The 26,188-nt window shown below is 37.9% G+C and overlaps 1 protein-coding gene across 5 annotated transcripts in view; it reads left to right on the top strand.

Moving 5' to 3' along the window:
- CTNNA2 (catenin alpha 2) overlaps nucleotides 1–26,188 on the top strand; it is a 1,102,119-nt gene that overhangs the window by 1,000,872 nt on the left and 75,059 nt on the right. For all 5 annotated transcript variants that reach the window (XM_060656428.3, XM_060656443.3, XM_060656437.3 and 2 more), the window contains 2 exons: nucleotides 8,920–9,071; nucleotides 18,450–18,563. In XM_060656428.3, the coding sequence (XP_060512411.1) occupies nucleotides 8,920–9,071; nucleotides 18,450–18,563 (266 nt within the window). The remainder of the gene's footprint in view (nucleotides 1–8,919; nucleotides 9,072–18,449; nucleotides 18,564–26,188) is intronic.

Genomic DNA, 26,188 nt, shown 5'->3' with positions numbered 1-26,188 from the left:
TTTTCAATTTATTTCACCCTCACAAAGCCCACTTCTAGGTGACGAGTCACGTAGTTGTACCTCTATCCAAAGGAGACTGGATGATTTTGTCTGCCTATAAACAAAGAAAAAAGGTGTGTGGACGAGTAGATAGAGAGGCTTATGGTGTAAAGATAGTAACTATGGGAGCCATTTACTGTGAATCTTATGTGCCAGACATGATGGTAAGCATCTTGCATATATTCCAATTTTTTTTTTTTTTTTTTTTTTTTTGCCTGGAAGGCAGGATTCTATTTGTTTTATTTATCACTTTATTCCCAGTGGCTAAGTACTGTCTATGTTTGTATATAAAATTGTATACAAAATTTACTGAATATATTATTTTTAAACCTTGTATAAAAACCTGAAGGGCAGCTATCATCCCTGTTTTACACTTGAGTAAATGGAGGTTTAAACTGGTTAACTTGTAAAAAAGCAAATATCAAGATTCATTTATGCTTCTTCTTAGACCCAGTAAATACACCAGAAACTAGACCAAGCATAGTTGCTACAATTGGACAGAAATTTTACTATGTCCTGCTAACTGTTTTTACTGAAATTTCTACTTACGCATACTCTATTAGCTAGCTATTGCTATGTATCAAATCACCCCAAGGCTTAATAGATTAACATTATAAACATTTTCTATCTCATAGTTTCTGTGGGTCAGGAGGCTGGGTACAGTTCAGCTATGTGCCGTTGCCTCAAGATCTCTCACAAGAATGCAGTCAAAGTGTTGGCCAGGATGGCAGTCATCTTAAGGATCAATTGGTGAAAGAGCTGTCTCTGAACTCACTCATGTGGTTGTTGGAGGGCTTCAGATCCTCATTTGTTGTTGGACTTAAGGCTTAAGTTCCTTACTGGCTGTTGAACAATGGCCTCTCTCTGTTATTTGCTATAGATGCTTTTCCACAACAACTGTTTTCCATCAGAGTGAGCAAGTGAGAGAGCAAGAAAAAGCAAGCAAAATGGGAAGCCGGCATCTTCTTGTAACCTAATCTTAGAAATGACATCCAATCATTCTTGCTAATATTTTATCACTTGGGAGAAAGTCACTAGCCTCAGCCCATGTTCAAGTTGAGAGGATCACACAAGGGTATGAATACCAAGAGAAGAGGGATCATTGGGGCCCATCTCAGAGACTCATAACAGATCCCACAATGTGGACTTAATAGGGAAGTACTTAATTCAGGCACATTGTACCTATTTGCTTATACAATGGCTTCCTGAGCACACAAGAACCACTGAATCAAGACAGTGCTATGCAATATGTAGCCAGGAGTGAGCAGGAGAATAGTGGAGCTAAACAGTGGGGAAAGGAAGGCCAAGATTATCTCAAGGTAATTGGAGAAGGGATTTGGAGTGGAGGACAGATCTGAAAAATTGTGCACAGAAACAAGATGAGACTAGCATATAATTCAAAGATAACAATGTACATGTCAAAGAAAAGAAGAGAAGTAATGATCTCACTAGGGAAAATTTCATTTGACTTAGGTTCTGAGATTCAAACATGAATCTCAGAATCTCTGAGAAGTTATGTTGCTGGTAGTGGTGAAAGTCATAACCAGGATCAGTGTGAGTATGCCAAGTCAGGGTCAGAAGTGAAGGGTCTGGATAATGCAGGAGATCCTAGCCAAGTGCTTCAACAAGATTCTAGCCACTCTTTTGTATTGAAGGGAAGCCTCTATGTCTGATTAGATATTTCTTGTCCAATAGGTAGAAATCTAGGCAGCTCAAAAAAAAAAAAAAAAAAAAAAAAAAAAAAAAAAAAAAAAGGACTCAGAGTTCAGAATTTTGAAAGATTCCTGTTTGGATGGGGAGACCTTAGAAAGTCTTCTAACAACTTAATTAATGATCATGAAATTCTTGACTAAAACTACCAAACCCATGTAAAATGATGGATATATTCTTGGTTTGTCCTTCATTATTTTTGAATGGTGCCAAAGCTACAAAATGTGTCACAGCTTCAGTTGGCCCTGGACCCTCCTTCTACACTGACTATGACTTGGAGCTCTGGCTCCAATGGTCTCCTCACTAAGTGATCGTACTTCACAAATGTGTTCAACTGTCAAGATATACCCAGGGCCTTTTAAGTTCCAGTCAGTCTGTACCTTGGGCAAATTTGGGCCCTCAGTGTTTTAGATCTACTCTCCTGTATATTCTCTTCTCCTCTGACCTAACATGTAATTGGAGGCCACTTAAATAAAATCCCTTAGGGGGATTTTATTCTTTCCCTTGTGGGAAAAATGCATTACTTACAGAAATGACATGAAACTGTACTTTCCTGCTGTAGGGGGATCCTGAAATTGCCCCCATGGGGTCTCCTCAAATTAATACCTTCTGGCTCCATTACTGTGATAACACCCAATTCTTACTCTAACTCCAACTATTAATATGGATGCATACTAACTATTTGTGATTGGCAAGAGAATGGTGAACTATAATGTATTCCTCTGCTGGGGTTGGCCACAATTCCATCTTACTTTTGATACTTCATTCTCTTTCTAAATTTTCTCAAATATTCTCATTCTCATTTCTTATATTAACACTTATTAAGCTGGTTCTTTCTAAAGAGCAGAGTCCTTGGTCCTTGTCCATTTTCTTTCTCATTCCTTGGTAATAAAATTTGTGCAAGGAACACACTCATGAGAGTGTGTTGGCTGACTACACCAACACAATTGGGTGACCCATATACCTGAAGATATACCAGTTTGGCCCTGGTGAACTAGTCAAGGATACGATAATGAATCTTGCTCAGTGGCGATGCTCCTACTCAAGTAGTCCTGAAAGGATTGAGCTCAGGTTTCTAAAAGGTCCCTAGAGATCAACCCTAGAACACCCACTAATAACTTGCTTAATGACTCATGAAACTGTTTAATGAAATTATTGAACTAATTTGAAGTGATGTGCAGAAAGAAATTTAGTATGTGAGATGCGATACTGCTCATTTTATCCCTGAAATACTCAAAGACAAGTGAGTTCTTTCCTACATCCCATTCTTTCATTTCTCATCCATGTCCCAGCTGGATTGAGTAGCTAGGCCTGAAGCACGATAAGGGCTTATGATACAAAGAAGAAGGAAGAGCTGGTCTCATTCCTAAAAATGACTCCTAATGTAAAACAGTTGACATACAGAAATGTCAAACAATTTTAATACATTATACTGAGCACTATAATGGTGCATACCTAATCAGGATGCTATAAAGTTATAGAGAACTGACAACTTTGTAAATAAAGGACAGTTTCACAATGGCACTTAAGTCTAAATGAGATACCAAAGATTGAGGAGGAATTCACCTGGGCCAAAGACGAAGAGGTACATTTCAGTATGAGAATAAATTCATCATGAACATCTTGGTGTGACACGGTATGTCTCCATGTCATCTTTGAAGACATTAAATAACTCAGTGTAAAAATGGAACATTTAAATATATGTAGGAATAGGTGGAGAGACAGAGATGAGAAGCATAGGCAGGTGTCTGAAGTTTGTGTTTGTATCTTACTGACTGGGCCACCCAGGCACCCCTATGTGTTTGTATCTCATAAAGATTTTAGAGCCTGTCCGTATTAAAGGAAATCATTGGAGCATTTGTAGTTAGACATGGACCTTTTAGATGGTTCCTCAGGGACAATTGGTTGGCTGTTCATTTCCACTACCTCTAGTTAACCTTGGATTTTGCTCTGATGGTTGTCAGCAGTCCTATTTGCATCTTTAGGACAACTTCTTGTTCATTTTACTGATTCACCCCGTGCTCTGAAACATCACCCCTGACGTCTCTCTGGAGGATTCAGTCCAGATCTTCTGCACCTCTGGTTTAGGATCTCAATAGACAGTAGAATGAGGCGACCTTGGTTTTTATATGCATGCTGAACTCTGATTTCATTACTCTTGGAATGTCATCATTCTGTGGCCTAGTGTGCACTCTGAATACAAAAGTATAGCAAGAATTTACAAGTTTATTTCCAACTTTGATCACCCTTTCAGAATATAAGCTACAAGAGCAATTCACTATTTCTGATAAATACCAGTAAAGTGGTGTATACATTTTTGGATGTAATTCAGAAAGTAGAAACTTCTATTTATGTAACCCTATGCCAGAAATTCTGTTAATATATAATGTGCTAATCACAAAGGCAATGCTGTGTTTTGTCCTAATTACTGGGAAGCAGAAGCAGCATCATATTTGAAGTAGTTTGAGACTTTTTTCTAGTTCAGTATTACTTTGGGGATATTTAATTTTTCAGATACTACCAGAGGCGTTAGAAAAATTCATAGTTTAAAGTCTTAGGTTCTGCCAAGAATCATTGTTCTATAAACTTGTGTTTTTCTGTCTTATCACTTTAAAAAACAAAACAGGGGGTACCTGTGTGGCTCAGTCAGTTAAGCATCTGACTTCAGCTCAGGTCATGATGTCATGGTTTGTGAGTTCAAGCCCCACATTGGGCTCTGTGCTGACAGCTCACAGCCTGGACCCTGCTTCAGATTCTGTGCCTCCCTCTCTCTCTGCCCCTCCCCTGCTCTCCCTTGCGCTCTCTCTGTCTCTCTCTCTCAAATAAACATTCAAAAAATTACAAAAAGATAAAAAAACAAAACTGGATAAAACTAAACAGGAAAGAGCAACAGCATCGAGAGAAAGTGTGTATTGGTTAAAGAGCAGTTGACTAAGCCCTAAATAAATAAGTATTGAATCTACTTAAGAGCTGAGCATGGAGAAAGTTTCTTAAGATTCAGATCCGGAAAAACACTGATTTGAGGTAAGAGAAATGGATGCCTTATCAGTTACAGTAAATCAAATCAAATTGAATTAGTTCAAGTTCTGGGTTTTACCAGGTTGAATATAATAAGATTGTTGGAATATTAAGGATAAATTGAGATCTGAGCCCCCACTGGTAAAGTGAAGATTCTACACCTCCTCCTCCACCATTTTTCCTCCTTAGAAGGTTGATGTTCCGTACTGTCCTGTTCCAATGTTTTTATAAAAGGGCTTTGTTTTTCTTCCCCTTCTGACAATGCCATGTCCACAACACTGTTGTTCATACCAACATGCCACTTCCTAAATCTTCCTAGAGAGATTCTGTACTCCAGCTGGAGCAAACAGAATGCCTTTCTCCAAACCCGGGGTTTCAGAGAAGTCCTGGGCAGGTTTTGGGCCCCAGAGCATCCCTTATGGAAGTAGTCCCTTTAGATGTTAGCTTTCCCTTTTCTCCCTTGGGCACAGAATGAGACCTAGAAGCTGGTAGAGAAAGTTAGCAGGTCACATCCTGCATTGTGCTCCTCCCCAGCTCTTCCTCAGGGTGACCTTGTACAAGCAGAACAAAGCCACATGACAAGCTGATCTCCCCTTTTATACTCCATCAAAGGTCTTCATGAAAATAGAAATGTGTGCCCAAGAGCCGGGGTCCAGTGGGTGAGTACTACCTAACTCAATTCTCCAGCAGGCAGTTATTAAGGTTGAATATTAGGCGTGTGATCACAGTCACAATTTCTGAGGGACTTCCTCACATAATACTGTTGATCAATGGGGCGCCTGGGTGGCTCAGTTGGTTAAGCATCCGACTTCAGGTCAGCTCATGATGTCACCACTCAGAGCTCGAGCCCCACATTGGGCTCTGTGAGCCTGGAACCTGTTTAAGATTCTGTCTCTCTCTCTCTCTCTCTCTCTCTCTCTCTCTCTCTGCCCCTCCCCCACTCTCACTCTCAAAAATGAATAAACATTAAAAATATTGTTGATCATATTGTTTTCTATTACATTCTGATAGATGAGCTAGAACTTTAATTTTTTCAGAGCCTTATTCTGTAAAAAAGCACAGCCTTAAGGATAATATGTTGATCTTTTTAAAATATATGAATCATGAAAAGATTCAAAGATAAAAAAAGGGACAGAGACTAATGTAACTGAGACCTTGCTCCTACCCTGAGGTATAACAAATATTAACATTTTGCAATATCTGATTCATATTATTATTTCCTTAAGAATTAAGATACACTTGAAGCCTCTTTACAACTCCTACCTAATCCCATGGCCCTCTGTCCCCCTCAAGGACAACCACTATACTTAAGGTGGTATATATTCTCTCAGAACATGTGTCATAAAAATATGTATGTTTAAATTATGCACGGTACCCTCATGTGTATTTTTAAATTTCTCACAAATGACATCTCTTTTCAGTTTGCTCTTCCCAGTCAATATTTTGAACTTAGGGACTTATTCTCTTGACTATACTGGCTGTCTCCCGACTTATATCCCTAAGTCCATTTTATTCCATCCTGATGAACTGCCCATGAACCTAGAGTTAACAGCTCACTATGTCTCCCCAGCCTCCAACTTAGTGGCCTTGACAGCCCTGGGATACCGCTGATTAGAAGGGATCTCTTAAAGCTGTTACTTTTATTCCTAGGTTTAATATAACTCTTTTTAACTCTTGGAGTACTCAACCTGTTAAGAAGAAGCTATAACTGTAGAGAAAAGGTGTTCCTGTGACTCCGATGTACTCAACATTCCTAATAAGTACCTCTTTAGAAGTCAGCATTTGGCCATGTCCTAGAAGATGTCTCAGCTCACCGGTCAGGACTGGAAAGCTTCATTTTATTAGATTTTGTCAAAGTGTTTGTCAGAATGATGTGTGCCCATTTGACTCCCATCTACAGTAGAAGGATTCCCTTTTTTTCCACATGCTTGGTGAGATGGGTGTTAATAAGCTTTACTTTGCGCATTCCAATAGGTATGCAATGCTATCTCACTGCCTATGCTGTAAGTTTTACAGTTATTAATGACGTAAAACATCATGTGTTTATCAATAATGTGGGACTGAGTATTTTTGTGAATTACCTGTTCTAATCCTTTGTCTATTTTTCTATTTTTTTTGCCTTATTCATTTGTAGTAGTATTTTTTTCTTTTATATTAGAGAGGAAGTGCCAATGGAGGGTAAGGCAGAGGGAGTGAGAATCTTACGCAGGCTCCATGCTCAGTGAGGAGACTAACACGAAACTCGATCCCACAACCATGGGATCACGACCTGAGCTGAAATCAGGAGTCAGCCACTCAGCCAGCTGAGCCACACAGGTGCCCATGTAGGAGTATTTTACGTACATGTAGGCATAGTAATTGTCTTATAAACAATAAGGACAAAACTTCAGGCAGCTAACTGCTTCTGATGGTACCATTCAAATCTGTAAAATTGTGAATGGTCATGATAGCAGCTTAGACATCAAATAGAATGAAATTGATATTGAGAATTTTCAGTTGAGGAAAGGAAAGGGATTTGTAATTTCGTTTAAGAAAGATACTCATGTGAAAATGCCAAATACATATAGCAATATTTTCACGCTTAGGGAGGTGAATTGCAATGATTGAGATTATTTAGTCATGTAAAATAGTTTGTTCCCGACACAAATGGATAGCTGAAATGGCCTTAGTTTAATGTGGTAGTTTTTAGAAATAAATTTTTATATGATTTTTGCAGCAGTACAACTCAATGTCCACCAATTCCTTTTATGCAACAGCAGTGCAAAGGCACAAATGAAAAATGCAAATGGTATAGAGAACCAATCATAGTAATTCACTCACAGAAGGAAATTCACCCCATGCATACTTTGGTTTTGATCATGTCTATTGAAAAAATGGTTACTCTGTTTTCCTGTAACCCTCCTTTTTTTTTTTTAAATATACTTTTTAACATTTGGCTTTTCCTAGTAGAAATACGTTTTTCGAGGAATGTTTTATCTTGAATACTTTGACCCTAGAAAGTAATTTAGCAGAGTTTCTCACACTAGGGATTAAAATGGATGTTAAAGTATCCACAGAGGGCGAAAACAAGTATAAAGACGAATCAGGCATGAATGTTCAGAAATGGAAAATAGATGAATGATGTTTCTTTTTTATTGTCCTTGTAAATAAAATGAATTGTGCTTTTGGCTTTAATTTGCCATGTGAATTGATTGTTACAAAATAAAAGCTGAAAAAATTGAATTATAATTTTTGAGAATCAGTGAATCAGCAGCATTTTTGTTTTAAGCAGCCGGTGGAAGTGTTCCAGGCATTCCACTAAATTTACTTTCTGCAAACCTCCAGTGTGTATGTAGGTGTCTTTGTGTAAAGAAAGAGGTGCTAACATTTTAGAAATTCATATATGCTTTTCTTTCACATCAGCATGGTCCTGGGAATATGGAACAAAATAAAATTCATCTTTGAGCCCACTGGGCTCTAACCCTAGGCTTTGTGCAGGAGTATCCTGGGATCCCTTCTCCCCTCTTGTATGGTCTTTCCGTAAGCCTCCACCCACTACCGTCCCCCACATCTAATCTCAAGTCCTGTATCAACAAAAGTGGGAAAGATTGGATCACTTCATTCACACATTACTATGAAGTCATATAGGTTAAGGTCTGTTACTCACTCATCACCTATGACTTTAGCGTATGATACTAGTTATATACTTATCGAGGCTTTCTGAGGGCCAAACACCATCCAGTAAATGTGTATGTGTTACCTCATTCAAACTTAAGATAGGACCTCCTATTTTATAGACAAAGAAACAGGTTTAGAAGGAGTTAAGAAAACTTGGCCAAGGTTTCAGAGCTAGTAACCATCAGAAGTCAAATTCGACTCAGGTTAGGAGAACATGAAATGTATATGTATGCACACTATACCACCCTACCCTGAGCAAGTTTCAAAAACTTGCTGTTGTATACCATCACCATTCATGGAGTAATGATTTACTTTCTCTGCTGAAGGTAAGTGATACAAAGACCACTAAACTGGATCCATCCCACTGACCAGGTAGGCAGCCAGCTCCATTGAACCGTTGGAATAACTGGAGTGTGCCGCCTTGCACAAGGGCTGGAAAAGGAAGCATGAAAGAAAGATCGCATAATCCACTGTTTCTCACTTTGTTTAACGCAGTGATGCCACGCTTTGCTGAGCAAGTAGAGGTTGCCATTGAAGCCCTGAGTGCCAACGTTCCTCAGCCATTTGAAGAGAATGAGTTCATTGATGCCTCTCGCCTGGTATATGATGGTGTTCGAGACATCAGGAAGGCTGTGCTGATGATCAGGGTATGTAAGGCCTCTATCGCTTGGAGCTGATCAGAGCTTCTTGTAGGGATCCCAAATAATTTACTTTTGGTTATTCCATTGCTTAATTTAACTTGTTAAGCTGTTTGGCTCCTCATTTAGTCACACAAGGGGGACTACTCAGACGAAAGGGACAAGTGATCCAACAAGCCTAGATTCACACTGAATAACCTGAAAAGTGATGTCTTTCCTGTTTCTGGCATGCATTTTGGTTTAAATTTGATACTAACTTTCAGGTACCCTTGCTGTTATCTGTGTGGTCCTCTGACTAATGTTATTTTCCCATTAGGATCAGAAAGCCATGTGATGGAAAGAAATGAAGATTATCCAGTTTAATAGTATCAATGATCATAATATGAAACAGTTACATCATCCTTGTAACTAATAATTAAGACCTGATAAATAAGGCTGCATAATCTTGCAGCAAACCACCCCCCACCCATGGCTCACCCTACTATCTTCCCGTTATCAGGTTGTCAGGTATGAGCCTTCCAAACCATTGTCCGAGTAATTATTTAGAGGTATACGCTAGAAAAATACAAAATATAGTAGATTTAAAAACTCAACTATTATTTCCAACTGGCTTTGTTCACCCACAATGTGCATTCATTTATCTATATTAAGACCTACAACCTACCTTGTTCCATTTCATTGCTCCATAATATTTCATTGTAAGATATTTTTTTCTCCTCACCTAACCAACAATTTGGCATAGTTTGCCAACAATTTTCTTACCCATAGAACTCATTCTTAAACTGAAACATTCAAAAGCAAAATTGATGACACAAATACATTTGTGACTATTATGACTGAAGCAGAGATGGGTCTTCTGCAGTGCCAATCATCAACACATGTTGTCCGATAGCAATATAATGTCAGCCACAATTGTAAGTTTAAATTTTCTAGTGGACACACTGAAAAAAAAAGAAGCAAGTAAAATTAATTTTAATAATATATTTAACCTAACCAAGTGTATCCAAAACATAATAATTTTTGACACATGGTATGAGCTACATTTAAAGTTGTCACTAGCTCATTGTGGCTCATGTCTACCATATTGGATGCAACAGCCCTGGATTGTATTTTCACCTTCGTCCTCTAATGTCTCGAAAGCTGCTCAATAAAACCATGAGATATCTACTGAGTGCATTTTGAAAAAAACTGTCTCAGGGTGATCACTGAACATCTAAACTAATATCTCCTCAAACATTGCAAGACAGTAATAACCAAATAATGTCTGTGGTATATTGTTCTCTCTGGACAATATATACCTGGTCTTTTGAGTATTTTGTATATGTCATTAATTCTCCCCCAAATCCTGTTATCTTTGAAGTCATTAAATTCATGAGTGGTCCTCTTCAACTGTGGTATCCAGAGTGCACCTTGATGCTTCCATGGTGATCTGAGCAGGTGGAGTAAAGTATCACCAAGAAGAGTCTCTCTTCCCTCTTGGTATCTGTGCTTCTCCTGAAATGATCACCAAACTCCTTCACTTGGGGAGTGAAGCATCTTAGAATTTTCTTCCCTTTAAATTCAGCTTGACTGTTTTTATGTTAACTATGTCTGCCTTTCATAATAATTTTATGATCAATTCAAAGTGTTCAGATCATTGCATAAGTTGTATCAGACGACACTAATTACACTTAACAATGTGGAGTTCCAATTTGGAATTTGGAGACTATCGGTTGCATTTCCTGATCTTCTAACTTGCCCGTTTTAGATCTGTCAACTTCATCACCTTTCAAGATTTGGCTGAGACCTTCTTTCTTCAAGTTTTTTCCATCAAAAATTCTGTCACTCTCTTTTAACTTCTGTAACTTTCTGCTTGCTATAGTGTTTATTACATTATTCCCTTTTATGTCGATTACCTTCTTTAGACTGAAATTTTGGAAAGCAAAGCTTGTATTTTTATTTTCCCTGCACTGTGGTGCATTTTCTGGCGCTTTATGGGCACTGTATGTGTGGTGGTGGTGGAAACAGATACCTGGGGAGATAGGAAGGTGACAGAGAGAAAAGGGATGAGAATTGGAGGAGGAGAAGCAAAAGAGAAAAAGGCAGGCTTTTAAACCTATAACAAATTAGATCATTTTTTTCCATTACATACTAACTTGTGAAATAAGGTAATAGACCATGAGAGTTATGTTTTCAAAGCATTTGACACTAAATCCCACTATAATGCTCCAGATATATTCCCTCTTTTGCCATTTTTCTGCTTTGTTAGCCTTCACATTTTTGTGACAACCGTTCATCTGGGAGGCTGAGGAAGTTTATAGCCATCATTCATTTATTCATTCGTGAGCTGTAAAAAAACATAATTTTAGATAAAATGCCATATCTTTGTTTCATGTAGTGTCATTCCTGCATCTCGACATTTCAAGTGATTTGATCAGATGGATTTCACACCACTTAAAACTTAAGAGAGAAATGTACAGTATGTACAAATTGTTATTTTTAAAATCCTTCTCCGTTCAGCACCCACATGGCTCCATCTTGTACTTAATTTCTTGGTTTACTTTCCTAGTGCAATGATTAGGTCTACTTAAAAATCCACTGCACTAAGTTTGAAAGAAAGACAGTGAGATGAGTAGAGCTGTTTCTTTCCCAGCAAATCTGGCCGTGCCCCCTTCCCTCCCAAAGTGTTGATTATACTTTGTAAAAAGTATAATTCCTCCCCCCACCTCACCCCTGAAAATAAATGCATAATGGATCCTGAAGGGTTAAGTGCTCCATCACCTTGCCTCTCACTAATCAATACATATTTAATGTGATGTTGGTATCCAGGCACTCCAGGGCAGCTCCAGACAACCCTCTGAAGTAGACAAAACTTGTCCTTTCTGTACCCCAACCTCACCTTTCAGGACCCCGCTTCTCTCTTGGAACAGGTATAGTCTGCCGTGAGACTAGGTTTTGTTTACTTCTTGATGAGACTTGTCCTTGGTAATCTATCAGCCAAGAAGGAATTTTCTAATTACCCCAGCATGGTAATTTCAAAAAGGAATACACCTGATGGTCGTTATTTGCAGTAGTTATATCCCGTAACCTTGCTGTGAACTTTGAGTTAGAGAATAGTGAAACATTGTTCCAAAGGGAACATTGTTAGGTTCCTGTGAGCCTCTGTTTACATTCTTATCCACTGATCAATATATAACTGTGTTTTATATTTTTATATTTTATGTTTTTGTTTAAAGACACTTTATTTAATACATGGTGCTGACTCATTAACATTGAACTCACAGCCAGCCTCACTATAATTCATTCCTGAAGGAAGCTCATCTAACACAGGCGTTTTCTCTGTAAGGTGCATCACAACCTTCTTACACTTAGGAACACTAAATAACATGTTAGCACTGTACTTGCAAGACATTTTAAGCAGAGGAAAAAAATGAATGCTTATTTATAGCGTCAAAGCTGAAACAAAAAGGCAGAGCCTTGTGCTATGTGACCTCAGCTGGGAGCACACAGATTAGGTGTCTCAAATTTTTTTTGCCACGTTGTACTTGTCTGTGAAAAACTACCCAAACACTGATTTGGGGATTACAAAGAAGCTTTGGTGAGTAGGCAAATTCACAAATAAGGAATCTACAAGTAATGAGAACCAAGTTAACATTTAAGAATTAGACATTTAATATGGGAAATTAAGATAACTGGGTAGGGTAGAAGGAGGTAATATCTTGGTGTTAGGATATCGCTATAAAAAAACAGTAATTTCTTCTCATAACAATAACCCTGAAAAAAAATCTTTTATGATATCTATATTCTTTTGTAATGTAATTGGAACCCATTAATTTGGCTGCACATGATACTTTTGAAAGCAGGTCACAGAAACAGTAGTGCCCGGGGTTCAGATAAAAGTCTAAAGTTTAGGGGCGCCTGGGTGGCTCAGATGGTTAAGCATCTCACTTTGGCTCAGGTCATGATCTTGCGGTTCGTGGGTTCAAGTCCTGTGTCAGACTCTGTGCTGACAGCTCAGAGCCTGGAGCCTGTTTCGGATTGTGTGTGTGTGTGTCTCTCTCTGTGCCCCTCCCCTGCTCTCGCTCTCTGTGTCTCTCTCAAAAATAAATAAACATTAAAAATCAATAAATAAAAAAATAAAAGTCTAAAGTTTAACTTGATCTATCCCAAGCTGTGCCTGAAAGGGCCCTTGGGGCATTGGAAGATGTTTTAAAATTTCAAGGGAAACATGCAGATGTGTCTCCGATATTGTGGGAAATATTAGCCAAAAGTAGTTCACGGTTTAAACACTAGGTTGGTGTATTTGTTTTAATAACATCCTGTATTTGTGAAGCTGGGCTTTTGGTGGTTGCTGTGAGAAAAAGGAAACTCAGTGGATGTTTAGTTGTATTCCAGGATTTGAGAAGTCATGTTGTTAAGTCTAATCAACTTAATCCATTTTTGTGATTTAACTGCTTCATCAACAGAACTGTTAGGCTTGTCGCTGTTTTGTTTGTTTTGTTATGTTTTGTTGTTAGCCCAGAGGCACCTTGAAAAAGATTACTGAGACACAGTGCTTCAAGCAATAAAGTTTGAGGACCTATGGCTTAAGTGTTTGGGCATCACTGGCACACTGATTTTCATCTCTGCTTCAGTTTGCTTATCTGCAAACGAGGACAAATATGGCCATAGCTATAAAGTACTAGCATACACCTGGCAGTAGTTTCCCAAGAAATATTTTTTCTCATTCTGCTGGGGTGAAGTTTCTTATTACAATCCATTAACGAAATAGAATTTGTCAAGTAAGTTAACAATATTATTAAAATGGCAGGGATTAGAGTTACTCATCAGAGCTAGAAAATAAAGAGTTGAGGAGACTTCAGAAACAACTTTGGTGGCAAAATTGATATTACTCTTGCAGATCGCTATTATCCAGTTAATTAACATGGTTCCATAAGGTTCCTCGTTTTGTTTTCCTAACCCAAGTAATTAGAAATAATTTCTTATGATTTTAAGAAAAATTCGGTAATTTTGTCTTGGTTATCTGTTCATTAACTATTTATTTAAAGCTTACTAGATGCTCCACACTGTTAGAGGGACCCTGAATGCAGAGGTGAACAAAACGAAGTCCCTATCGTCAAGAGAATGTATATTCCTCTGGTGGAAGACAGAAAATAAGCAAGGAGATAGAACACGTCAGTTATTGTGCCATGGGGAACACAAGCAGTATAAGGGGATAGAACACAGGATGGGTATTCATTTTATGAAGGATGGTCACTGATTGAGTGGCATTTGAGAATAGACGTGGAGGAGGAGGAAACAAGCTATAATAATATTAGAGGAAATGTGTTCCAGGTGGAAGGAATGGCAGGTGCAGAGTAAGGACCATGCTGAATGAGATGGGAGCCATTGAAGTGTTCTAAGCTGACTTAGATCTTCCAGGGATCTTCACCCTAAGAGTAGACTGTATGTGGAAAAAATAGAAGCAAGGAGATCAATCAAGAGGCTTTCAGAATGACGCGGGATAGAGATGCCAATGGCCAGTCAGTCCTGACTGAGATGATTTTGCTCTACATTGACTTCAGGGAAATGTAATTCTGTTTTCTCCATTCCATTGGTATAGTCATTCTGCTTGGGAAATCCTTCTTCATGTATCATCCGAACTCTCTTGTTGCCTCTCCATGTCCTCCTCATCTTTCTGTTCCTAATGAAACTCTCATACGCATTTGAGCCTTTATTTTAAATGGGCCTCAATATATTTTTCATGTGTCCTGGTGAAACACTAAATCCCTCTGTCTTTTCTCATTTTGCTTCTCTCCAGAAACTGTTTTAGAGGATACTGAGCATTTGATTAGGAGCCAGAGGCAAGCGGATTGGTCCTTTTCTGCAACTGGCATGTGTTGTGACCCGCCTGGACAAGCACATGATTTTCTTGAGCCTGTGTAATAGGCACAAGAAAATCTCATAGACTCTTAGAGGGGGCAGATTTTAGAGACCGAATACTTTAATTGTGTCATTTTTCAAATTAAACCCACTTTTGCAGTCTAACAATCAGATAATAGACCTAGGGAACCGAGAATAGACCCAAAATGGTTCTTGATTATTGTAAAAAAGTCTTCCCTGGGAGCACAGAAAGACAGAATTGAGACTTGACCCTCAGAGTCCAGCCTCCCTCCAATCTAGTGAATTACACATTTTGGTGATTCTTTTTACTCTATAAGACTACCTAATGATATAAGTCCTATTATCTCTGGGCCCATTTGCAGACCTTCACTATTTTTCCATGTCTCCTTTAATGTGTGGGGATCTTTGAGCAACTGACACATAACACTGCTACTTTTTAAAATGAATAATTCAAGAAAAAAAAACCCAGTGCTTTCATGCAATTAACAAAATGAACATGCACACAACTTTTTAGAGAGAGAGAGAGAGAGCAGAAGAGAAGCAGGGAGAGAGAATCTTAAGCAGGCTCTACGCTCAGCCAAGAGCCTGACATGGGGCTTGATCCCATGACACTGGGATCATGACCTGAGAGGAAATCAAGAGTCAGATGCTCAACAGACTGAGCCACCCAGGCACCCCGCACAGAAACATTTATATGGGTGACTTGGATGGGTTTGCTGCATGATTAAGGCACAAGAAAATATTTTAAGCTCACCCATTTGCCTGGTGTTACTTGTGATGGTTACAAGCAGAGGCCCTGAGCCCCCTCAACTTGCTAGGTGTAACACCCTGGAAAACTGACTTGACTCTGAGTCTGTTTATACATCTGTAAGGTGGGGATTCAATGTATTTCATTAGGTTTTTACATGGAGTAAATCCTTTAGCTGAATGCTCGGCCCATAGTGGTTGGTAAAAAATTATTCCCATTATCATTGCAGTTGTTATTGGGTATATAGTTTGTTAAGCATAATAATCATCATTATCACATATTACTTTAGTTCACTTTTATCATTTACAAAGCATTTTCATATATGTTTTATCCTACAATCCTGAGAGGTAGATGGGACAAATAGGAATTATGATCTCCATTTTATGAATGAGGAGATAGAGAAGCAGAAAAACTGTACATGACTTGCCAAAGACACACAGTTTGTGAGTGGCAAAGTTAGGCCAAAAACATTCCAGTTCCCTAGGTCCACTTCCAGGTTTTTTGTGTTTTGGGCTTTTTGTTTCTGGGTTTTTTTTGTTTTTTGTTTTTTGTTTTTTTAAACTTTGTTTTGGTTCCTGAGCCATAGTCACTTGAATGAAAGCTCATCATTATTAACCATATGATGCCAGGTTGTGTTTGTCATTGACTCATCTACTAAACACACAGATCATTGAAATGTTTGGACACAGTGCTATAGGCACTGTCATATTTTCCCTTTTTTTCTGTTGAGTGAGGTTTTTCATTTTACTTTTCTCTCTCCTTTTGAAAAACTAATGATGAAAAGCACTTGAAATCTTGTCATCTCATCCGTCAGCAGAATTTACCAGCTTGCTGTAATTGTTCTCTAGTACATTTCAGAAGAGTGAAAAATGGTCAGAGATTATTGTCTCTGTCCGCAATGAAAATACAACCAGTTATTTGAACCACGTTCTGCCCACCCCACCCCTCCTTTAGTTAATAAAGTATGGGAACAAAACCTCTTTCTTCCCTCTTTCTTTCAATAATTCTGTGAAAGAAAATTGAACATCTGTAGATGACTGGGCGAATATTAATAGGGTTGATGGAGAGAGAGAAGGAAAACAAGAAGGATACGCCAAAGCTTGGAAAATTACTACGCATAAGGTGATATTGGCATGAAGACCCCATTTTATGCCTGTCTGACCAATCTCAAGGCTTCATCAATAACCACACCTGATTAATTACAGTGAGGTAGCCAAAGAAACCAGCAGAATAAAAATGTGCCCTTTTGGATGAGGAATGGGTACCTGTATCATCAGTACTGCTGTGGTCTATTTCTTCCTTTTGAAATACAGAGCCCTGGGAGATGGTGTTACTGTGTGCCAGGAGGCAGTTTGTGGGTGACTGTCAGATCTCAGTCTAATGACCAATGATCTAAGAATGTCACACTAATGCACTGTGTCCCCTTGTGAATCATCCCCACCACCTCCAAGTTCATCTTCTTAGAATTAACAGAGATGATAGTCTACGGTACATGCTGCAAGATTTAGAAAGTTTTGAGCAGGTATAATCTCTCATGCCTCAGTTTCCTTATCTGCAAAGTGGAGAAAATGGTGTCTGCATGATAGGACTGTTAAGAAAATGGTATGAATTAGTATATGCAAAGTGCTTAGAGAAGATAGGCATTGGCACATGAAAACCACTTAACACATGTTATCTATTATGGTTATTAAAGATGGGGAGTATTTTTATTTCTGGGTTTGTAGATTAATTCATACACTTTTTTCTGACACTGGACGGGATCTTCATGTAACTACTCACTTTAAAGACATTCTATAGCTGCAATTCTTACCTGATTTATAAGGTGAAAAAGTTAGACACAATTGGGCACTTGTGTCTAAATTCTAATTCTGTTGTTAACTGGGTTAGGGACATTGGACATGTTGTTTCTCAGAACCTTGGTGTTCTTATCTCTAAATAGAGAATGATCCTTATTTGACTGTGCTTGGTTTTAGCTAAATTGATACTATGTATGAAAGAGTTATTTAATCCTTTGTAGTGGTGTAGTAATTGGTGGCTTTACTTTTTAAAAGTGTTTGAATGAATTGATTTCAAAATCCTAAGAAATTATGATGGAAAACACTTTTTAAATGCCTATTATATGCTAGACACTCTACACAAAGAATATTACTTAATCTTCACAAAAATCACAGAACAACTTTTATCAATATCACAAGGGAGGAAACCAGAACTAACAGGATTTTGCCAGTAGTCACACAGGGGTTCATATTCAGGCAGTCTTGAGTCTGGAATCCATAGTCGCAACCTGTACAGTATACAATTTAGTGACCACATCAGATACTTCATCTGGAATAACAATTGGCTTGGAGATTATTTTCACTATCAAGACTAAAAAAGACTGGGAATAGACCAAAAAGGGTATTATAGACCACGCATAGGTATAACTTTTGTTGGTGGTGGTTATTTTCTATCTTAAATAGATTTCTATGGATGGAAAAAACACAAATATAGTTTGTCTTAAAACTAGAAAGCATGTCATGTCAAGAGTTAAATAGCATTTTAATACCTACAGGAGGAAGAAATAAAGTATATATTTTTTTAAAAGGTAAACTGGGGCAGCTAGATTTTTCCGACTCCATTGCAGCCAGCACCCTCCTCCATAACCCCCTACATGTAACTGCCTACAAGCTCTCTTTCCCGGGAGCCACTTAGCCTTATCTGCCACAAAGTATATGGGTGGCATTGAGGGTTATCAGTTTAGAATATGCTGATTCTTCTCCTTTCCTTTGTACTTTTAGACCCCAGAAGAACTAGAAGACGATTCTGACTTTGAGCAGGAGGATTATGATGTGCGCAGCCGGACGAGTGTTCAGACTGAGGATGACCAGCTCATTGCAGGACAGAGTGCACGGGTGAGTGGACATCCAGGACTTGGGTTTCATGCACCAGGGCTATTTACACCACATTGATTTGAGGGTATTTCTGACCAGAGTCTTGGAATCGCAGAGATTCATAGCTCAGAAATCTGCCTTCTTACTTGTGGTTGTTTTTAGCAATTCATATTATTTTTTTAATTTTTTTTAATATTTATTTATTTTTGAGACAGAGAGAGACAGAGCGTGAATGGGGAGGGTCAGAGAGAGAGGGAGACACAGAATCCGAAGCAGGCTCCAGGCTCTGAGCTGTCAGCACAGAGCCCAATGTGGGGCTCGAACTCACGGATCATGATATGACCTGAGCCGAAGTCGGACGCTTAACCAACTGAGCCACCCAGGTGCCCCGCAATTCATATTTTACACAATGGAAATAACCACTAGTGCTTCTGATTCCTATTAACTCCATTTTCTCTCCATCACTTGAAACTTAGCATCCACATCACTGCAAACAATTTAAGAGTATAGTGGATTTTATTGGCTTGGAATCATGAATAGATAGTTCAACAGCTAAGGAACACATGAATACTCAGATCTTGTATTGGCACAGACACCACAGTTCTGCTTGAGGTTGCCAAGCTTATTAACTCAAGAGGGAAGGACAAATGGAAAATTAGAGCGCTACTTTGTTATGGGCTCCATACTCTGTTCCATGTTCTGGCCTAGGGTCTCTGGTGAACAAGACCACATCTTTGAAATTGGTCCAAATTCATCAGAATAGAGAAATAACTCCCCCTCCCTCTCGCTAATACCTGCTTATGGCCAGGGTGGTAGCCCTAGATCTGTCTGCCACATGATAGAAAAAGAAATTATACAGACATATTAGAAATATGCCAGTTTAAGGCATGGAGCAGGAAGCAACAGAAAGATTATTGCTCTGGCTGCCATTTGAACATTCCTGAACACTCAGTGACACTATCTACCAACAAAAGTGTTTCTAAGAGGATTCTGACCAATCCTATTAACTGTATCTCCTTGAGGGTAGATGCAGGTAATCAAGGCAAGTTTCAAGAGATTATATCCCTGGGGATTATAAAAGAGGGTGAGATTATCCTCCCTTTAAAGACTCAGTTTTTATAGGGTGAAAACAATCTCATTATATAGATTGAGTTCTTACTATATTCTAGTTAGAGTATTTTAATTCTCTATTAAGCTTTACTTTAGGAAAAATAATGTATAGGAAACATGAGTTTGTATATGAAGCATGAGTCTGAGTGATTTAGGACAGAGATTAGGAAACCCCATAAAGCTCACACTGGTTTAGGAATTGTGAAAGAAGAGTAGACAGAGGAAAGGAAGAAAAAAAAAAAAGTTAGAGAGGGAGGGAGCCAAACCATAAGAGACACTTAAAAACTGAAAATAAACTGAGGGTTGATAGGGGGTGGGAGGGAGGGGAAAGTGGGTGCTGGGCACTGAGGAGGGCACCTGTAGGGATGAGCACTGAGTGTTTTATGGAAACCAGTTTGACAATAAATTTCATATTAAAAAAAATAAAATAAAGAATAAATAAATAAACAGGACTCAAAGAGGACTAAACCTTATGTTAAGAAAATCTTTGTACTTATAACCCAATTTCTCTTTCATGCCTTATGCCCTGATACTCTCATCCAACAGTGAAATGATTCACAAGATATATAGATGGACATTGATAGGGGAAATACGAGGGTAAAAGCCAGAATATTAAAGATGCACTGGCTTTGGTTCAGACAGATTTGGTTTTGAATTGTAAAGAGTGGAATGAGGACAATGCTCCATTACATGTTGCTTAATTGCTATGAGCCTCAGTCCTTTTATCTGTAAAATGTGAACAATAGACTTGATAGAATTCTTTTGAGGTTTAATTGCTTAATATTTGTAAAAAAATGAACAGAATACCTGACATACATTAAGTGCTCAATAAAGAATGACTGAAAATTGTCATCCTTTGGAAGAGAAATCATTTTGTATCACAGATTAGTGACAGTAGAAAAGTACACAAAAGAATATGAAGCCCCCTACTTGGCAAATCTTTTGTGGACTGTAATCCTTCCCCAACTCCCAATGTTGAAATTTGAGAAGTTCATTAAACTGAGAGGCTTTGGAGCCTGTTTTGGCCTAACACTAAATCAATTCATCCATCAGGTCAGTTCCTCTGCAGAATTAAATAAAACCAGCATTTTTGTGTCCATGACAAAGGGCAAATTTGAGTAATTCATCCAAACATTAATCAATTCAAAGTCAGTTTGATTGACTGAATGCAATTCAGTGTTGATATAGCCCAGTATCTTGTGTCAATGATCAAGGCATATTTACAACCCTTATCATATTATATAATCACCATCTTGTCAAAATGGCATTATTAGTCCCACTTCTTACAAGAATGTAGTCCCATTGTACTTCCATTTCATGCATCTTACATTAGATATCAAGTCAATTAAGATGGGTGAAAACGGAAGTCAGATGGCACCTATCTATATCATCTACTATATTTTTCACCCAGTAGGTGAAAAGACAATTGTTTTTTTTTTTTTTAAAGGTTTTTCAGCATGAATTATGAACACAGTCCAGGATAGTAACAAAGTACCCCTATAATCCAGTACTTGGTGATTTGCCTTTGAGATCCATCATGTGGCCTGTGTGATTAACTTGCAGCAGACAGCATTAGTTATTGAGTCAGCCTATTTTAGCCTGTAATTATATGATGACAAATCAGAGACCTAGAATTATGGCTGTAAGTTGGAAATAAGAGGGTACATTGAATTGCTGAGATGACAGATGGTCGAACTTTTGACCAGAGAAGTATGTTAACTTGGTCAAAATTGTGAAGGAGACCAAAGTTGTCTTTGACAGAGGTAGTTGCCCTTTGTATCAGTCAGTCCTTCCTTGTTAAAGGCCTTATTTTTTGTTTGCATTCAGATAAATTCTTCCTCTCTGAAAGGGTAAATTAATCTATAAGGGGGTTAAGGTAGGAGAAAAGCTTTTAGTACCTACTCTAACATTGCTCCCAAATTCTGAAATTAGATTATTTCCTTTATGTGTCCCTATCTGATGCTTCTCTACAGTATTTTGTTGAGAGAGGGAGAGGCAGAGAATTATCATACCCTGCTAAAATGTAGGAGGAATCAGACCCTATGATCCTAGACATGACATCTTAAAAACTGCTTCTTCACAGGTTGACGTAGTTAAAATTGGTCAATGAAAACTTTTGGGCACTTAACCTTAGTGATGGAATATATAATTTGGAGTCATACAGACCTGATTTTAAATATTGTCTTGATCAAGCTGTGTCTCTTTGAGCAACTTTCTTAGCCTCTCTATGCTTTATCTGTCTCTCCCTCTCCCTTTCTTTCTCTCTCTCCCTCTCCTCCTCCACTGTCTACCTCATGATGTCCGATTAGGAGAACTGCATGATAAAATTTGTATCATAATATGTGTCACATAATATGAAGTTGATAAAGATGATGATGATGATAATGCTTATAGCATAAGGCAGTTTTTCATTAGAAGGCTGGTCAAATAATTTAACTTAAAAGAGCATGGACAATTTAGGAAATCATGAAAGTTTTTACTTGAATTAATGAGATAATTAACTCAATTTTCCTGTTTACTTCAGGGCCTGAGACTGGTAAAAGTCAAAGGATCCAATCTTTAACTACTTATATTTATTATTCTGCTTTAAAACCAAGTGAGCACAAATTGACACATTGAGTTTTAGCCCTTTTAATCACTTATTTATAAAGATGTACTTTAAGCCTAAATGTTAGACTCTTACTCTGGCTTAAGGAACTAACACTTGTCAGTTTGGAGGCTCATAGACTCCAAAAGTAATTTTTTCTCTTTGAGATTGGAAAAATAATCATATCAAAAGCTCCTGAGATTTAGATTGAAGAAAAAATTCTGGGCAGAGTGATTGTTGGCTTGTATCAGTGATTTGCACTTTGGTTTAATAAGTAGAGTTTATAATTTCAATCACAAAAAAATGGTTGGCTCTTCAGAAGAAAAGCTGAGAGCCTGGGATCAGGAAGCAGGGAATTTTGTGGATTAAAGTCTCTGATGCCACAATATGGGGCCCCAGATCAGCCAATCTCTGGAGCTGTGCTTGGCTACTATGCATAGAACCAGCAGAAACTCTAAGACCACCCCAGGTGATCACATCACAGATACAGAAAAGCTGATTTGTTCCCTTTCCTCTTGGCCATGAAAATCATTTTTCTCATGTTGCCTTAGTTTGAGGGAATGAACAATTGCATATTATATATTTTCTATTCAACTTGATTTGAATGTAGTCATCTTTTTTTTTCCAGCTAAAACTTTAATGTGTTAACATTTCAAACTGCTGAGTTACATTGATAAGACCTAATTAAAACGCATGTGTTGAATTTTAATTTGATTAACTTGCAAATTTTGCAGTTTGTGATCTACTGTTTATAGATAACCTTTTTTTAAGATTCCAGTTTCAGAAAAGGTCAATTATGAATTTTTAAAAGCCAGGAGCATTTTAAGAATATTTAGGAAAAGACTTTGGCTCATCGATAGCTACATAAGCAGAAGCAAATGTAATGACACTTGAACCCAAGTCACACACCATTAAGTGCATTATGTGGGTTGAGCACCCCTAGAGTCAAAATAACATGTTCTTTTGCAAATCTGCTTTGAAGGGGCCATTTTTTTTTCTTCAGAATTGTGCCCTTAGAAAATGTTTGTCAGTTCTAGTAACTTCTCTTGAACTCTGTTGATGCAGTGAGTGGAAAAATGGTTACACAGTCAATCAGAAGATATATATTGAGCTTCTACTGTTTGCAGGATGCTGAGGCCTCTACCCTAAGGAAGCTCTGAGAGAAGTCAAAAGTAGGGCATCAATAGGAATTAGAGAGTAGAACAAGGCAGTTAATACTCAAATCCTAAATTATACAACTGAAACTCATGTGATAGAGTTCAAAGAAAAGTGTACACCCTTCAATGCACAAATTAACCCTTTTGAGACAACGAAAGTTTCATTGCTTTCCATCTGGGTATTGAATATAGAGTCTGAAGGTCTGGTGGGTAGTTTTACAGATTCTTCTACAGAAAAGCACCTAATGAATGGTTTACATAATTCTAGTTAGGACTTCTGAGGTCTAAGTAAAACATGAATATCAGTTTTATATGAGGACGACAAATTAATCTAGGACAGCATCAGATCATCAGACAGGGATGCTTCAGGAAAAAAGTGCATATTTAACTTCTGCAAATCCATACCTATCTCAAATGCAGTGGGATAGCTGTCTTGTTATTAGTACAGTATTTCATATTTGAATTTATAATCAACTCTTTGGTATATCAGCCACCTTTTTGATAGTTTTTAAAGTACTTTAAAATATTCTTCAAAAATACTATTTTAACCATATAGTATTTGTCCCAGTCTGACTTTTTAAATATGGATAGCAATTTGTGTATATGCACATGGACACTCACATACACATACACAGACACTCACATATTAGTTATATAAAGCCACACACATGCCTTCATGGAAGTTTGTACACATGGCTATATATTAGTAAGATGTATCTGTGCAGCTACTTGTCTGAGGACACCTTCATGTAAATTATACAAAGAGATCCCTTACTCAGGCAAACAAAGTCTCATCTCTAGGATGTCCAGCCTGGTGAACAATGCTTATGATTTCAGCAATACTTGCCCCACTGGAATGGGATCATTGTGTAGTGTCAAACCTGTATGGTTGTGCATGGTGATCCACTTGTACACGGTAGTTAAGTATGGTGTTAGTTGACCTGGGTTTGAATCCTATACATACAGCTTATCAGTTGTGTAATATTGAGAATTTAATTTCTCTGGGTCTTAGTATCACCATTAATAAAATAGCGGTAATAATAGTATTAATCTTGTAGAATGCTTAAGTAGATTTTTTTTTGTTTTCTTGTTGTTGTTGTTGTTGTTGTTGTTGTTGTTGTTGTTGTTTTCACATACATAAGCCTCTTAGCACAGTACCTGGTATACATTTCTGTACTCAAGGAATCATGTCAATTGTCTATTTATGTATAGTAACATAGACTCTGGGCCCATCCCTTCTCTTTCATAGCAACTAAGTAATGAGCTCAAGGGGTAGCTGGAAAGGAAAACTAATATAGTCATGATACTAATATATTAACAATAATCCCATAGATGCTTTCATTTCTCTTTTTGGAAAAAACACAACACCTTTGTTATTTCATTTGCTGTCAACTATAACACCCTGAGGTAATTTTTTACTATTCTTAGATCTGAAGAAGTTAAGAATATGATCCAGTAGCGATTAAGTCTTAACCTAAGTCAGTGATAGAGCCCATTGAGCCCAGTTTTGCTGAGTTTATGTCCATTGATATTTTTACTAGAAATCAACAACCTTTCTTCCCAATAATTTACTTACATTAGGACAAACTTTATAATTTAGGAAGCAAGGCTTTATTGTATGTGTTATTTTACTTGTCCTTTGCAAAAGTTTTAAGTTTCCCAAATCATGCTTTCATTACTGAACACACATATCCCAGAACCAGAGGGTTACTAGTGCTGTCATACTTATCCACATGCTCCTTTCTATGAAACAGGTCGCACATGGTTCTATGAGGATGGAATGAAATGATTCCAGACATTGCATTCAAGGCAATGCATACATGGTGTTTACCAAATGCAGTTGATTGTCTTTATTTGTGGTACCTATATTCTATAACATCACCATGAACACTTAATTAGCAGCTATGGAGTCATGGCTTTTAGAGGAAATAGTGTTAGGTTCCTGAGAGCTCCTGGTCTCAACATTTTATTTCAACCAATAAATACAGAATCTTGTTTAATGAATGTTTCCTTTCATATGCTTTATAGTTTTGATTCATTATCATTGAACTCATGGACAAGAGCACTGTAGCTCATGCCTGAATGAACCTTGTCTAATACATGTATATTTCTCCATAAGGCACATCACAGCCTTTCGGTGCTTAGGGACACTTAGAAAGCATTTGAGCACTATGGTTGGGGGCTATGTTAAATAGAAAAATTACCAATAAAAAGTACAAATATGTGGAAAATATGGCACCAAATAGACGACAGAAGGGACCTGTTGTTCAGTGCTGAAACGAAAAGACAGAGAATTCCTTGTTCAACCATATCTGTGAATAGGCCTGACAGGTGAACCCAATTTTTTGCAACTCTTTGCATGTCTGTGAATGACGAGAAAGCACCACAAGTATTGATTTTGGGCTGCCAATAAATTTTAGAGAGTAGGCAAATTTGTATAGAAAGATTCCATGAATAATGAGAATCAGCTGTAGTTCTTACTTTTCTACATTCCCTTACCTAGCAACTTTTGAAAATCGACCTTTACTTCCTAAACCTATATCTTATCCCATCATACCTTCTACTTCTGCATACTAATAAGCTCTGTAGGGAGTCATGGTTATCTCAGAATTTCCACAGGGAAGATGGGAGAGGGCTGGGAATAGGTATGCCATCCCTGAAATGCCTTGGGTTAGGGGATTGTTTGGTATCTAATCATGCATTCCTTCATTAACACTCATGGAAATTCTCTCCACCCCACTTGGATGCTCAGATATTGTTTAAAATTCCTCTTCTTTCCAGCGACAGAAAGT

Source organism: Panthera onca, chromosome A3, assembly GCF_046562875.1.
Source record: "Panthera onca isolate mPanOnc1 chromosome A3, mPanOnc1 haplotype 2, whole genome shotgun sequence".
NCBI lineage: Eukaryota > Metazoa > Chordata > Mammalia > Carnivora > Felidae > Panthera > Panthera onca.
Note: the sequence above shows the minus strand (reverse complement) of the source record. Positions and strands in the feature narration are given on the sequence as shown.